Source organism: Narcine bancroftii, chromosome 3 (assembly GCF_036971445.1).
Source record: "Narcine bancroftii isolate sNarBan1 chromosome 3, sNarBan1.hap1, whole genome shotgun sequence".
Lineage (NCBI taxonomy): Eukaryota > Metazoa > Chordata > Chondrichthyes > Torpediniformes > Narcinidae > Narcine > Narcine bancroftii.
Window position 1 is genome coordinate 96029769 of NC_091471.1, and position 12626 is coordinate 96042394.

Sequence of the window (12626 nt, forward strand, 5' to 3'; positions counted from 1 at the left end):
GGGGGTGCGCGGGGCAGGGAGCGTTAATCGATTCATATTTAGAATATATACAGATAATCTTGTTTAGAGAGAGGGGTGGATTAGTAGGGATAAATTTATTACTTTTTATTATTAAGACAAATAAGTAAAGAGGGCTTTAACTGCAGATTATAGATGATATCACAGAACAATATGATCACATCAGAGAAGTACAAAATATCTTGTATAAGGGTATTTAAGTGGATTATTTGTATAATTTTTGTATTCAATATTATTTTTGGACCTAGTATGTGTTATGATTTAATTGCTTAATTATTATAATTGTAGAATTTGATGTCCTGAATGAAATAAGTTATGTAACAATTATGGGTATGTGTCTAATTTTCAATTGATATGTGCTATGTATATGATATGAATAGATTTATGTTATCATTACCTTATGTAAAGGGTTTCTGTAAAACTCAATAAAAATATTTTAAAAAAGAAAGCATTATTTTTCCTTACACTTTAATTGTCCACTTAACTCCTACTCTTTTCTATCAGAATGTCACATTTTGTTCCAAAGACCTCCAATGTTCCTATAAACTGAATAATCTCCTTCACCAATCAGTAAAATTTCACTGTTTTCCCAGTTAACTTTATATCCAGACAAAGATCCATATTGTGTTAAACATTCCTTCAAGTGTAAAAGTGACAGAGCTGGGTTTGTTAAATACACCAATACATCGTCAGCAAATAGATTAATTTTATACTCCTCATCTAAAACTCTCATATCTTGTATCTGTATATTTTGTCATATCAACTGTGCTAAAGGTTCAAATACTAACGCAAACAAAGCTGCAGAGAAAGGACAACCTTGTCGAGTTGAACGAGTTAATTTAAAAGGTTCCGAGATCTGACCATTTGTCAATACCCTGGCTATTGGTTTATTGTATAAAGCTTTAATCCAACCAATAAAAGAAGGACCAAATTTAAATTTCTCTAAGACTTTAAAATAAAAAGTTCCACTCAACTCTGTCAAAAACCTTTTCTGCATCAAGAGATATCACCATCGGATGGTCAGGGCATTGACGATATTTATTAATCAAACTAATCACTCGAAGAATATTATCTGTAGCATATCTATTCTTTATGAAACCTATTTGATCAACATGTATCAACTTAGGTAAAAATTTAGCCAATCGATTCACTAATACTTTAGCTATTATTTTATAGTCTGCATTCAACAAAGAAATTGGTCCGATGAAGACACCTTTAATGGATCTCTATCCTTCTTAGGAATTACAGTAATTAAGACACTAGAGCATGATTCAGGTAGATCATAATGTTCATTAATCTGTTGTAACACATCTCCAAACACTGTAGATCAATCATCATAAAATACCTTATAAAATTCAGCCGAAAACACATCATCACTAGGTGATTTTCCATTCGGCATTTCCAACATAGCCGATTTAATTTCTAAATCAGTAAAAGGAGCCTCCAGCTCCAATATGTCTTCTCCTAGTACCGGTAATTTCAACACCGATAAAAAGGAGTCAATCAATCCGCTCTCCTATTTTTCCTCAGAAGTATATAATTTCTTATAAAATGAATGAAACTCATCATTAATCTCATGAGGTTTGTAAGTAATAGACGAATTTCGTCTGACTGCATTAATAACCCTTGATACCTGTTCTTTCTTTAACTGCCATGCAATAGCAGTTATGCGCTTTCTCACCCCATTCATAATACCGTTGTTTAGATCTATTAATCAAGCATTCAAATTGATAAGATTGCAACGTATTGTATTTCAATTTCAATCTAGACAACTCTATCTTCTGATTTTCTGTCACATCTCTCTGAAATTCCTTTTCTAATTCATCAATCTGTTTCTCTAATTCAAGGCTCTCTGCCAGATAATTCTTTTTTAACTTTAGAGGTATAACTAATTATTTGACCTCTCAAGTAAGCTTTCATAGCATCCCACAATATAAATTTACTCTGAACAGAGTTAACATTTTCTTCCAAAAAGAGATTAATTTGTTTTTAAAAAAGTTGTGGTAATTTGGTTGGAACTTTTTTTCATGCTGTTTGGTTATGTGTACATATACAATCTTTTTGGAAAGCAATTCAATTGTTTTTGGAACATTTGTATAAGATCAAAATACCTCTGGATCCAACAATATTTTTGCTGGGTGAGTTGAATCCTTTGAATGATTTGGGATTAGACACATTTCAGATTGCTTTTGCATATTTAGCTTTTATCTGTAGCAAAAAAAATGTATAGCAAGTACACGGAAAAATGCTAATGTGATTGATATTAATAGATGGCGTAATGAGATGAAAACTTGTTTGGTAATGGAAAAAATCACGTATGTTTTACATGATAATTATTCTTTTTTTTCTTAATAAGTGGTCTTTATATTCAGAATATTTACATTTAAATTTACCTAGATTAGATTTTAGTAAATATATCTCAGTGTTTTTTTTCTTTCTTTGCCTCTCCTAAAGAGAGGTGGCTGAGAGGGGGAGCGGGGGGCTGGGGGGGGGGGTTCTTTTTTCTTTTTTTCTCTTTTTTTTAAATCATTCATAATATGTACTTTTTTTTACTGTATGTAATAACCTTGTTGAACAAATAAATAAAGTTATATTAAAAAAACATCTCCAATGTAAACACGAGGGGGAGCATCTCCTTTCCTGATATTGTGTTTGGGAACATCAACTCTTCATGATTTAATAATGAATTTTAACATTCAGGTAATTTGTTTTTTCTTTTCTGTTTATATTGGATTGGACCTGTTCTGCTGTGAGGTTATCCATCTTTCACATTAACAGAATTTTCTTTTCTCCACATGCATACCTTGATCTGCTGAGCATTTTCTCAGCCAGAGAAAACAACCTCCCTGTGTGTTCTGCTGAATCTACTAAGACATTTAACATTCTCTTGTGAGGTCATTTCTTAATATTTCAAGAGCTAAAGGTCCAGACTAAATCTCTCCTTATTTGACTGACCTGTATGCTAAGAGCTCGTCTGGTGATTCTTTGTTATATTCCTTCTGTTAAAAGCACATCCTCTGAAGAAAAAAGAAATCAAAATTGTACACAGTACTTTAGGTGTAGTCTCACCAAGATCCGATGCAAAAATTGATCTCTCAAATCTGGAAAAGCATAATGTCCACAATAATGTCCTCAATTTGTGCTGAAAGGCTTAATTTATCAAGATAGTCTTACATTTTAGCAGTACTAATAATGACCCATTACAATATGAGTTTCCTGTGCTCAGAAATGTTCAATCGAAGATGAAAAAAGAAGACTAGAGTGAAGTTCATTAATGAAATAAATACAATATAAACTTTTATTGTGAGTATTATTATCTTATCTAAAATGAAAAACTGAATGTCAATAGCATTGCATTTTATTTTATAGGAAACCAGGCAGTCAAATATGATAAAATATAATTTAAAGAAAGATCCAGAATTGTTAGAAACATATCTGTATTCAAAATATATGTTTTCTCTTCATATTTTTTCATCTTTATATACTGTTTGATCATAATATTAACTAGCTTGACTTGTTTTAAGTGATTTCTTTAACATCTATATGATTGGTGAAAAGCAGTGTACTAATTAGTAGTTAAACATATATAATGAATTTTATGTTTAATTTGGTGACATTATTGACATTATAAAAACTTAATAATAGCAAATTGTAATTTAATTTTGTGATAAGTATATTGATTATCCAAAGCACATTGCAGTTACAATCTAAGCAAAATTACAATTTCAGGATCAATAATTCACTGCTTTAATAATCAATGTTGAAATTCATAAAATTCAGTTCACTGAACAAAAAATTCTCTTGAGGAAGAAGCTAAAACACTAAAATTAAGGCTGCTGCAAACAGTTCAACACAATGAGTATCTATTGCTGATATGATTCCATTCATTGCTTCACTGGTCTGTGCTGATGGTGGAAAATGTAAGTAAGGTAGAATTGATTTTAGTCAGGAAATCATTACAATATCTCACAATGTTTGCATCTTGAATATAGCTGGGTAAATCATACCAAAAAATGCTTTTGGTCATTCAAGAGTGAAAGAGAACTGTCACAGTTTAGTAGAACTGGTAATATGCACATTGGAAAAAAAAATCATACGATCCAGCTTTCAAACATTTCTGGTCTTTGAATCGTGCAAATATTGTCATTGTGCAGCTTAAGGGTGATTTATCATACCACCTATTTTACACATATTTGAATAAACCAGATAACTTATATCAACAGACGTGCTTTCAAATAAATTAAGATCATATTCATAATCATCCTATATTTCTATGCTCCTTTGTTTAAAAGTGCAGAAAATTGGATAAATGTCAACCTTTTATTCACCTACAGACTGCTATGAGTATTGCTTAGCACAGATCATCTATAAGAAACCCATGGACCACCAGTGGATCATACTCTCCTTGACTGAGAAAAACCATTCACCTGATCAGTTTCTTACATGATTTTATATATTTCTGTAATGATCATCCCTCAGCCTCCTATGCTCCAGGGAAAAAGGCCCAGGCCTAGCCAGTCTCTCCTTATAAGTAAAGACCACTAATTATGGTAATGCTCCAGTGAATCTTTTCGACACCTTTTCCAACTAATGACATCCTTCTTCCTTTCGTTAAGGGCTCTGAACTACACACAGTATTCCAAATGTAATCTCATCAATATTTTATCCCGATGATGTTGCAACTCTTGTATTCAACATCCTGACCATTAATTTAGGTTTCACTTTGATGAATTGCACATTGGCAATGAATTACATTCTTACATTCATACAGTTCTCAGATATTTATGGGTCTGTTCTCATCTTCCACAGAAGCATCCAAGCTAGATAAACATCCCTGATCAGGACTATTAAATGAGTATGTTGAAATGGAATAAATTTAAAATAAATGGAATAAATGACAATACAAGGTACGAGTTACCAACATGGGATGGAATTATAACAATTGTTTACCTATGAAGCACTTTCAGAGAGTCTCATATTTCTTCCTTCACTCTTTCATCTGTAACATTATTAAGTTCCAGCTTTGCTTTGAATTTACAACCAGAATCCTCAAAACTCATCTAAACCCAGCTACTCCAGCTTTCATCCTTCTTAGATCCAGAACTCTATTGATTGTATCTTACCTTGTATCAAGTCCTACTCATTCATTGTCCAATTATTGCAGACTACTAGAGAAAAGCTAATTGGTCCATGTTAACTCAAGAGTTGTTTTATCTCTGTTTGTTGAAAAAAGGAATCATACTGCCTCTATATAGTATTTCCTTAAATGCAATTGTGTGTCAACACTATTATAAATTATGGGATTATTATTGGCCTGCTATTGAAAATTAGTAATATAGGTTTGCTATTTTTTACATTGAAGACCTAATGCATTTTGGAAAAGTGGAATGTTGCAGAGATATCAATTTCTGACTTTTATTTGGGCATAATTATAATTCTTTGGCAAGATATCAATAGATATTATTATGGACTGCAGTGTTGCAAGATGAAATACTTTTAAAATATAAATTTAATTTTTAAAATTTATATTTTAAATGTAGACATACAACACTGTAACATTTCAGCCCATGAGCCCATGCTGTCCAATTACACCCTATTGATTTACAACCCCCCATATGTTTTGAAGGATGGGAGTAAACCGGAACGCCCGGAGGAAACCCACACAGACATGGGGAGAACATACAAACTCCTTAGAGACAGCATGGAATTCGAACCACTGACCCGATCACTGGCACTGAAATAGCATGCACTGACCACTGCACTAACCGTGCCGCCCCAGTTCTACTTAGAGATATTTGTGCTTTGAATGAAACTGTCATCATGCCAGATTTTTTAGAAACTTCAATAGGCCCTTGAAAAGGTAATTATTGTGGACATTTTGGTACTGCTATCAAATTTTACTATTATTTCCAAATGTGGCTGGAATGAACAGGTTAGGAAGATCAGAACATAATGCAGATGACAGTAGTTTCTGTGTGAAGTTCACAACATAAATGAATTGTTGAGAACTTCATCAAAGCATTTGAAAAGATGGGGCTGATGCTAAATATCCAGAAAATAAAGGATCTCTAAAAAGTCTTCACCCACCACCCCCCCCCCCCCCCCCCCCCCCCACAGTCTCATCAGGAGGGACCAACAGCATTGGTTGCAATCACGTTGAGGCAATCACAAAGAAGGCTCGCTAGTGACTATGCTTTGTGAGGTGTCTGAGGAGATTGGCTATATCACCGAGAACTCTTGTTAAATTCCACGTGTGGACCGTGGATGGAATTCTGGCTGGTTGCATCACTGCCTGATATGGAGGTGCCAACTCTCAGAACAAGAATAAACTCCAGAGGGTTGTTAACTCGGCCTGAGACATCACAGGCACAAGACTTTATTCCATCAAGGACATCTACATGAAGAGGTGTGTCTAAAAAAAAGCAACCTCTATCTTCAAAGACTCCCACCACCCAGGCCATGCCCCCTTCACTCTGCTACCTTCGTGGAAAAGATACAGGAGCCTAAAGATGAGCACTCAGTAGCACAAGGACAGCTCGTTCCCCACTGCCATCAGATTCCTGAATAATCAATGAACCAAAGACACTGCCTTACGTTTCATGCTCTATTATTGTTATTTTATTTATTTTTGTTATAGTAATGTTGTAACATGGTTATAATATGAATGTTTGCACTGTGCTGCTGCCACAAAACACCAAATTTCATAACTCGTTTATGACAATAAATCCTGATTCTGATTTGGAACAGCACCATCTCTTTGAAAATCAATATCCACGACAAAATCCTGAACAACACAGCTCACTCTCCATATCTCACACAATTTTCACAAACCAGGTTCCAAGTTTGTGATCTACCATGCAATAGTGATCCTCTCCCTTCAAAGTTATTGACAATCTACAGAAAAGCACCTCAAAGCACTGAAGAACATACTACCAATGCTATTTTCACAATATCTTTATAATCCACTGACAAAACAAGCTAATGAATGTCAGTACCTCTTGTAAATCAATAATCCCTGTATTGAGGCTCCAATCAATGCTAAACCAGCTCTAAAACGGTGGGCCACAGCATTTGCATGGCTAACATCAATGATAATTGATTATATACAGTAGATTCAATACAATCACACCTCAATACTTGATAGGGAAATTGAGCCTGCTGGGTCTAAACACCTCCCTCTATAATTGGATTCTTGACTTCCTGTTGGGGGATCTCAAGCAGTCTGGATCAATAACAGCACCTCCAAGACCATCACACTAAACCCCCCCCCCCCCCCCCCACCTTTCCCAGGACTGAGTGCTTAGTCCACTGCTGTTCACTCTACTGATCCACAACTGTGCAGCTAAACATAGCTCGAGCCACATCAAGTTCGCTGACAACTGTGGTGGGCCTTATTAGTAAGATTGAGGAGTCAGCAAACAGAGATGAGGTGCTAATGAACTGGTGCATACCCAACAACCTGTATCTGAATATTAATAAAACAAAAGAGGTGGCTGTTGATTTCTGGAGCGCTGACCATTGACGGCTTCATCATTGAAGTTGTCAAGGGTATCAAGTTTCTTAGAGTGCACTTGGTGGAGAATCTCACATGGTCCCTTAACACCAGTTCCATAGCCAAGAAAGCCCAGCAACGCCTCTACTTCCTGCTAAGGCTGAAGAAATTTCTTCTCCCACCCTCCCGACATTCTACATTCTACAGAGGATGTATTAAGAGCATCCTGTGCAACTGCATCTCCGCCTGGTTTGAAGCTCTACCATCTCGGACCGCAAAACCCTGCAGAGGAAAAGATCATTGGGGGCTCTCTTCCCACCATGAAGGACATCTACAACACATGATGCAGACGAAAGCAATAAACATTGTGAAGGACTCCACACACCCCTCATGTAAACTGTTCTCCCTTCTGCCATCTGGTAGGAGGTACCATAGCACCCAGGTCATTACATCTAGATTGGGCAAGATTTTTTCACGAAGCCATCAGGCTCCTGAATTCCAGAATAGCATTCCGTGGACATTTACTGTATACATCTTAATATTTTAATATTTCAGTGTGCTTAAATCCTATTCCTATCCTATTCTTAAATCCTATTCTAGCTTATATTTATGCAAATATGCTCCATGGTCCTGGAGAAAAACTATCTCGTTTGTACCAAACTTTTGGATGAGTTTGGTACAACAGAGGAATTTGGGGAGTACAGATACACAATTCCCTAAAAGTGGTGCCACAGGTAGATAGGATCGTAAAGAGAGCTTCTGGCCCATTGGCATTCATAAATCAAAGTTATAGGAGTTGGGATGTTATGGCAAAGTTGTCTCCTATGACTGCTTAAAGTAGAGGAGCATTGGGGGAAGTGTTATATGTGGATCGTGGATGAACGCATGGCATCCCTGTCTGGAACATTATGGGTTGTGGAGGATCATGTGACCTCCCTGTCTGAAACTTATTTGGAAGTCGCATCACCTGCCAATCAAGGTTGGACTCCGGCCACCCACTAGTGCACGCCTTACCATTGGCTCATTTAAATGATTCAGCGTCATCATTGGCCAGACACCCAGCTCAGAACAGTATTAATATCAACGCATGTCACATCTATCTCTCTCTGCCTCTTATTTCAAGACGTGGACATTGCTCCAAGCCACATGACTACAGTAAACATCACTGGAGGATTCGTGGGTAAGGTGTGCACTACATTGAGATGAGCTGTAGTACTGCATAGATCAGTGCTTGCAGAAAGTGGGCAAAGGAGTTAAGGGTTATGGGGATAAGGCTGGAAAGGGGTACTGATGGTAGTGATCAGCCATGATCTGTAAAATGGCGGTGCTGGCTCGACGGGCCGAAGATCCTACTCCAGCTCCTATTGTCTATTGTAAAGCCGCACTCCTGTTGGTACAGGGAATCAGGAGTGTGTTTGAAAGTCCCTGTCTGTGAAGTGTGTACACATGTGAGAGAGTGTGATAGGGTAAACAGCCACCAGTATCGGAGTCCTTTATGCCCGATGTGCCTGCTTACACCACTATAATTTTTGTCTCATACTGTGTAGTAGGTGGCCACTGGTATCAGAGACCAACCTAGGTCCGAAGTGAGTGTCTTTCTAGTTATTTAGTAGTAAAGCAATTAAGCATTGTTTGACGTCTTCCCATTTGTCTCCCACATGTTCAACAAAGTTACCTTTGATTATAACACTTGTCCAGACTCATCTCTCTGTGAAACTTCCCAAATACAAAAGGAAGGCCATGAGAAAGCACATAGAAGCCTCAGGTAAAGGGCAGGAAATGTGAACTCCCTCCCAAACTACCTATCCATCTATCATCAGCTGTTTCCTACCCAGTCTGTGGAAGAGTTCCCAATTCCCATATGAACGCCATCAGCCACCTCAGTATCACCAGAGTCGATGCAATTTTCCTTCAAAGAGAGAAACCACTGAAGATCAAGAGCCCTGAACATGATCATGTGATTTCTACAAAATTGTCACAAGCAGGGATCATCTAGAATTTGCTTCACATTCACTTCCTTAAAGAAGAAAGTCAAGCCAATGGAGTGAGAGCGATATTAAATCAAAGAAAATGCCAAAGGAGATTCAATGTGAGGGAGTATGATACCATCCAAGTTACCTAAGTATTTTAATAAAGCTGGGGACTGCAATAAAGTGAAGGTATTTGGGTAGAAAAGTAAAACGTTACTTTGAATCAGATTCAGGTTTATTGTATTATGAACACGTGCAGTGAAATGTCTTGTTTTGCTGCAGCAGTTTTGTGCATTGCAGGTGTAGAAACTGCTATAAATTACAGTTCTGCAACTACAATAAATTTGTGCAAAAGAAGGGAAAAATGTGAGGTAGTGTCTCTGGTTCACTGTCCATTCAGAATTTGATGGTGATGGGGAAGAAACTGTTTTTATAACATTGGGGGTTTGACTTCAGGCTCCTTGACCTTCTTCCTGACAGTAGCAGTGAGAGGAGGGGATGGCTTGGATGGAGAGGGTTCTTGCTGATGGAGGCTGCTTTCGTGGAACACTGCCTCTTATTGCTGCATTTAATAGAGAGAAGACTAATGCCCACGATGGTTTCGGCTGAGTTCACAACCCAACGTAGCCTTTTCCTATCCTGTGCATTGGCATCCTGTGATACAACCAGTCCGAATGCTCTCCACAGTACATCTGTAGAAATTTGCAAGAGTCTTTGGTGACATACCATATCTCCTCAAACTCTTAACAAAATATAGCTGCTGGTGAGCCTTCTTCATGATTGCATTTATACGATGGCCCCAGGATAGATCATCAGAGATGTTAACAGCCAGGAATTTAAAGTTCTTTAAACTCTCCACTGTTAATCCCTCATTGAGGATTGGTTTGTGTTTTCCTGGTTTCCCCTTTCTGAAATTCCTTAGTTTTGCTCACATTGAGTGCAAGGTTGTTGTTTTGACACCACTCAACAGGCTGATCTTCCCACTCCTGTACGCTTCCTCATTGCCATCTGTGATTCTGCCAACGAACGTGATGTCGTCGTCTAATTTGTAGATGGCTTTGGAATTGGGCCTGGCTACACAGTCATGGGTGTATAACGAGTAGAACTGTGGGCTGAGCATGCATCCCTGAAGTGTGCCTGTGTTGATTGTCAGTGAGGAGGAGATGTTGTTACTGATCTGTACTGACTGCAGTCTTCCAATGAAGAAGTCAAGGATCCACTTGCAGAGGGTTGTGCAGAGGACCAGGTTTTAAAGTTTGCTGACCAGTACTGAGGGGAGGGTAGTGCTGAAAGATGAGCTATTATCAACGAAAAGGACGACAATTCCCTTATGAAAGTTATAACACCTAAATATAACAGATTAAATAAGGGTGAATCAACAATTACTTTTTTATATTGAAAATGATTGGGGGTAAGAATACCTATCTAAATCACATTTCTTTCAATGCTAAGGGATAGAAGAAAAAAAAGAATATTTTCATCTTATTTCACGATTCTTCTACAACTGAGACAGTTTTAATTCTTGATTCTCTCACTCATCTTCACTGGTTTTAATTTTCTTTTAACTTTCACTCATTGTGCAAGCACTCAGGACAGTTAGACAAGGCAGCAGGCTTGGAACAGCAAGCAGTGGGTGGTGGAAGCTTGCATGTTTACAATCTATCTTTTGGATATATTTTTTAGTTGATAAGGTGTAGGAGGTGAAAGCACCCGGAGTCCAGAAGAAAGTTGACAGATGATGACAATGAATAGGACTCAACGGAACATTTTCAACAGGAGCTAAGCATACTTTTGAGGAGGCTGACATTTTTTTAATTTATTTTTTCATTAATGAAATGCTTTGTCATCTTACAAATTTGTTTGTTAGTTGCACAGAATTGTCAGATTTAGAAAATAAGGTTCTAAGGAGCTGTAAGGGAGGAAAGGCAACAAGGTAAACAAGAGAGCACAGAGACAAGAAAGAAAGAGGGAGAAGGAGAGGGAGAGTGAGAGAGAGAAAATATATAGTTGGTTATTTGGTACAATTGTTAATAGAGTATATACCCAAAAGTACCTTTGCCACATATGTCATACCTTTTTGTTTGCAACTTGTTTTCGTATAATTTAACACATTTCTTTGATGATATGTGGCAATTTTTCTATATCAGCTAATCAACTGCAAATGTGACATATTGTTGATTCTTATATGTCAAGTATGATACTCACAAGCATACGCTGGATCCTTGCAGAAGAATCACTTTGTGAATGCTTAACAGTTAAAGCATGGTTTTCAGCACAGTAAAGCAAACTCTGTCCTTATAAGGTTGATATGTAAGGGAACATGTGGAAGTAGCCAAAGCTTGTGAAAATGCCAACAATGGAATGGATTGAAAGGCATTCTTTAGTGAACATTTTAAGCTTATTTTCCATCCACTTTATGATTCGATTACTATCCTCTGGTTTTTAATGCAGGGGCTGCGTGAGATGCAGATCATGCATTTATAAAATTGATAAAATAAATAACAACAGCATTTTTAAAAATGTAATTTAAAAAGGTCCAACTGTTTGAAGCTTCAAAGCTGGAAAGTGCACAGAACCCAAGCAGAAACTTTAATAAAACTTTTCATCTAATTTTTTAAGAATTATTTTAATATTGTAATCTTATGATGTTTTGTACCACATTTTTACAAAAAAGTAAAATATTGATGTGAAAATATACTTTCCTTCATTTATCATAGATGTTGTTCTGTCTGACAGCCTTTATGAATTATGTCCTGGCTTAGCCAAAATTTTTAAAATTCACTGACAAATGTAAACAATGTTTCAGACTCTTAATCACTAGCAAGTCTATTGCAGATGTAAACACTGATACATATGAAACCTAAGGTTCTTATGCAAAGTATGTTGAATTTGTTTACAGTCTGGTTCAGCCCATAGAGAATGCATCTGTACTGCACAAACCAAAAGGATGATAGCCTGAAAGCAACACTTGTCGTTTACAAGCAAGATTACACATGTTATACAGCACCTAACAGCCTGGATACACCTGAGATTGTCTGATCTCAGAAGCTAAGCAGGCTCAGGACTGGTCAGTACTTGGAGGGGAGACTGCCCAGGAACACCATGTTTCTGTGAAGGACGCTGGACAAAGTGGCAATCTCTGTCTA

The 12626-nt window shown here is 37.0% G+C and overlaps 1 protein-coding gene across 12 annotated transcripts in view; it reads right to left on the reverse strand.

Moving 5' to 3' along the window:
* The window catches only part of tusc3 (tumor suppressor candidate 3), a 548930-nt gene that overhangs the window by 85191 nt on the left and 451113 nt on the right, over nt 1–12626 (reverse strand). For 8 of the 12 annotated variants that reach the window (XR_011353547.1, XR_011353545.1, XR_011353546.1 and 5 more), the window contains exon 9: nt 2974–3035. The exons of 3 other annotated variants lie outside the window; for them this stretch is intronic. Coding sequence is in view for 5 of the 9 variants with exons in the window: in XM_069924587.1 (XP_069780688.1) it covers nt 3007–3035 (29 nt within the window). In the remaining 4 variants the exon portion in view is untranslated. Of the gene's footprint in view, nt 1–2969; nt 3036–12626 lie in introns of those variants that run through there. One more of the 12 variants, XM_069924585.1, reaches the window with a different exon arrangement.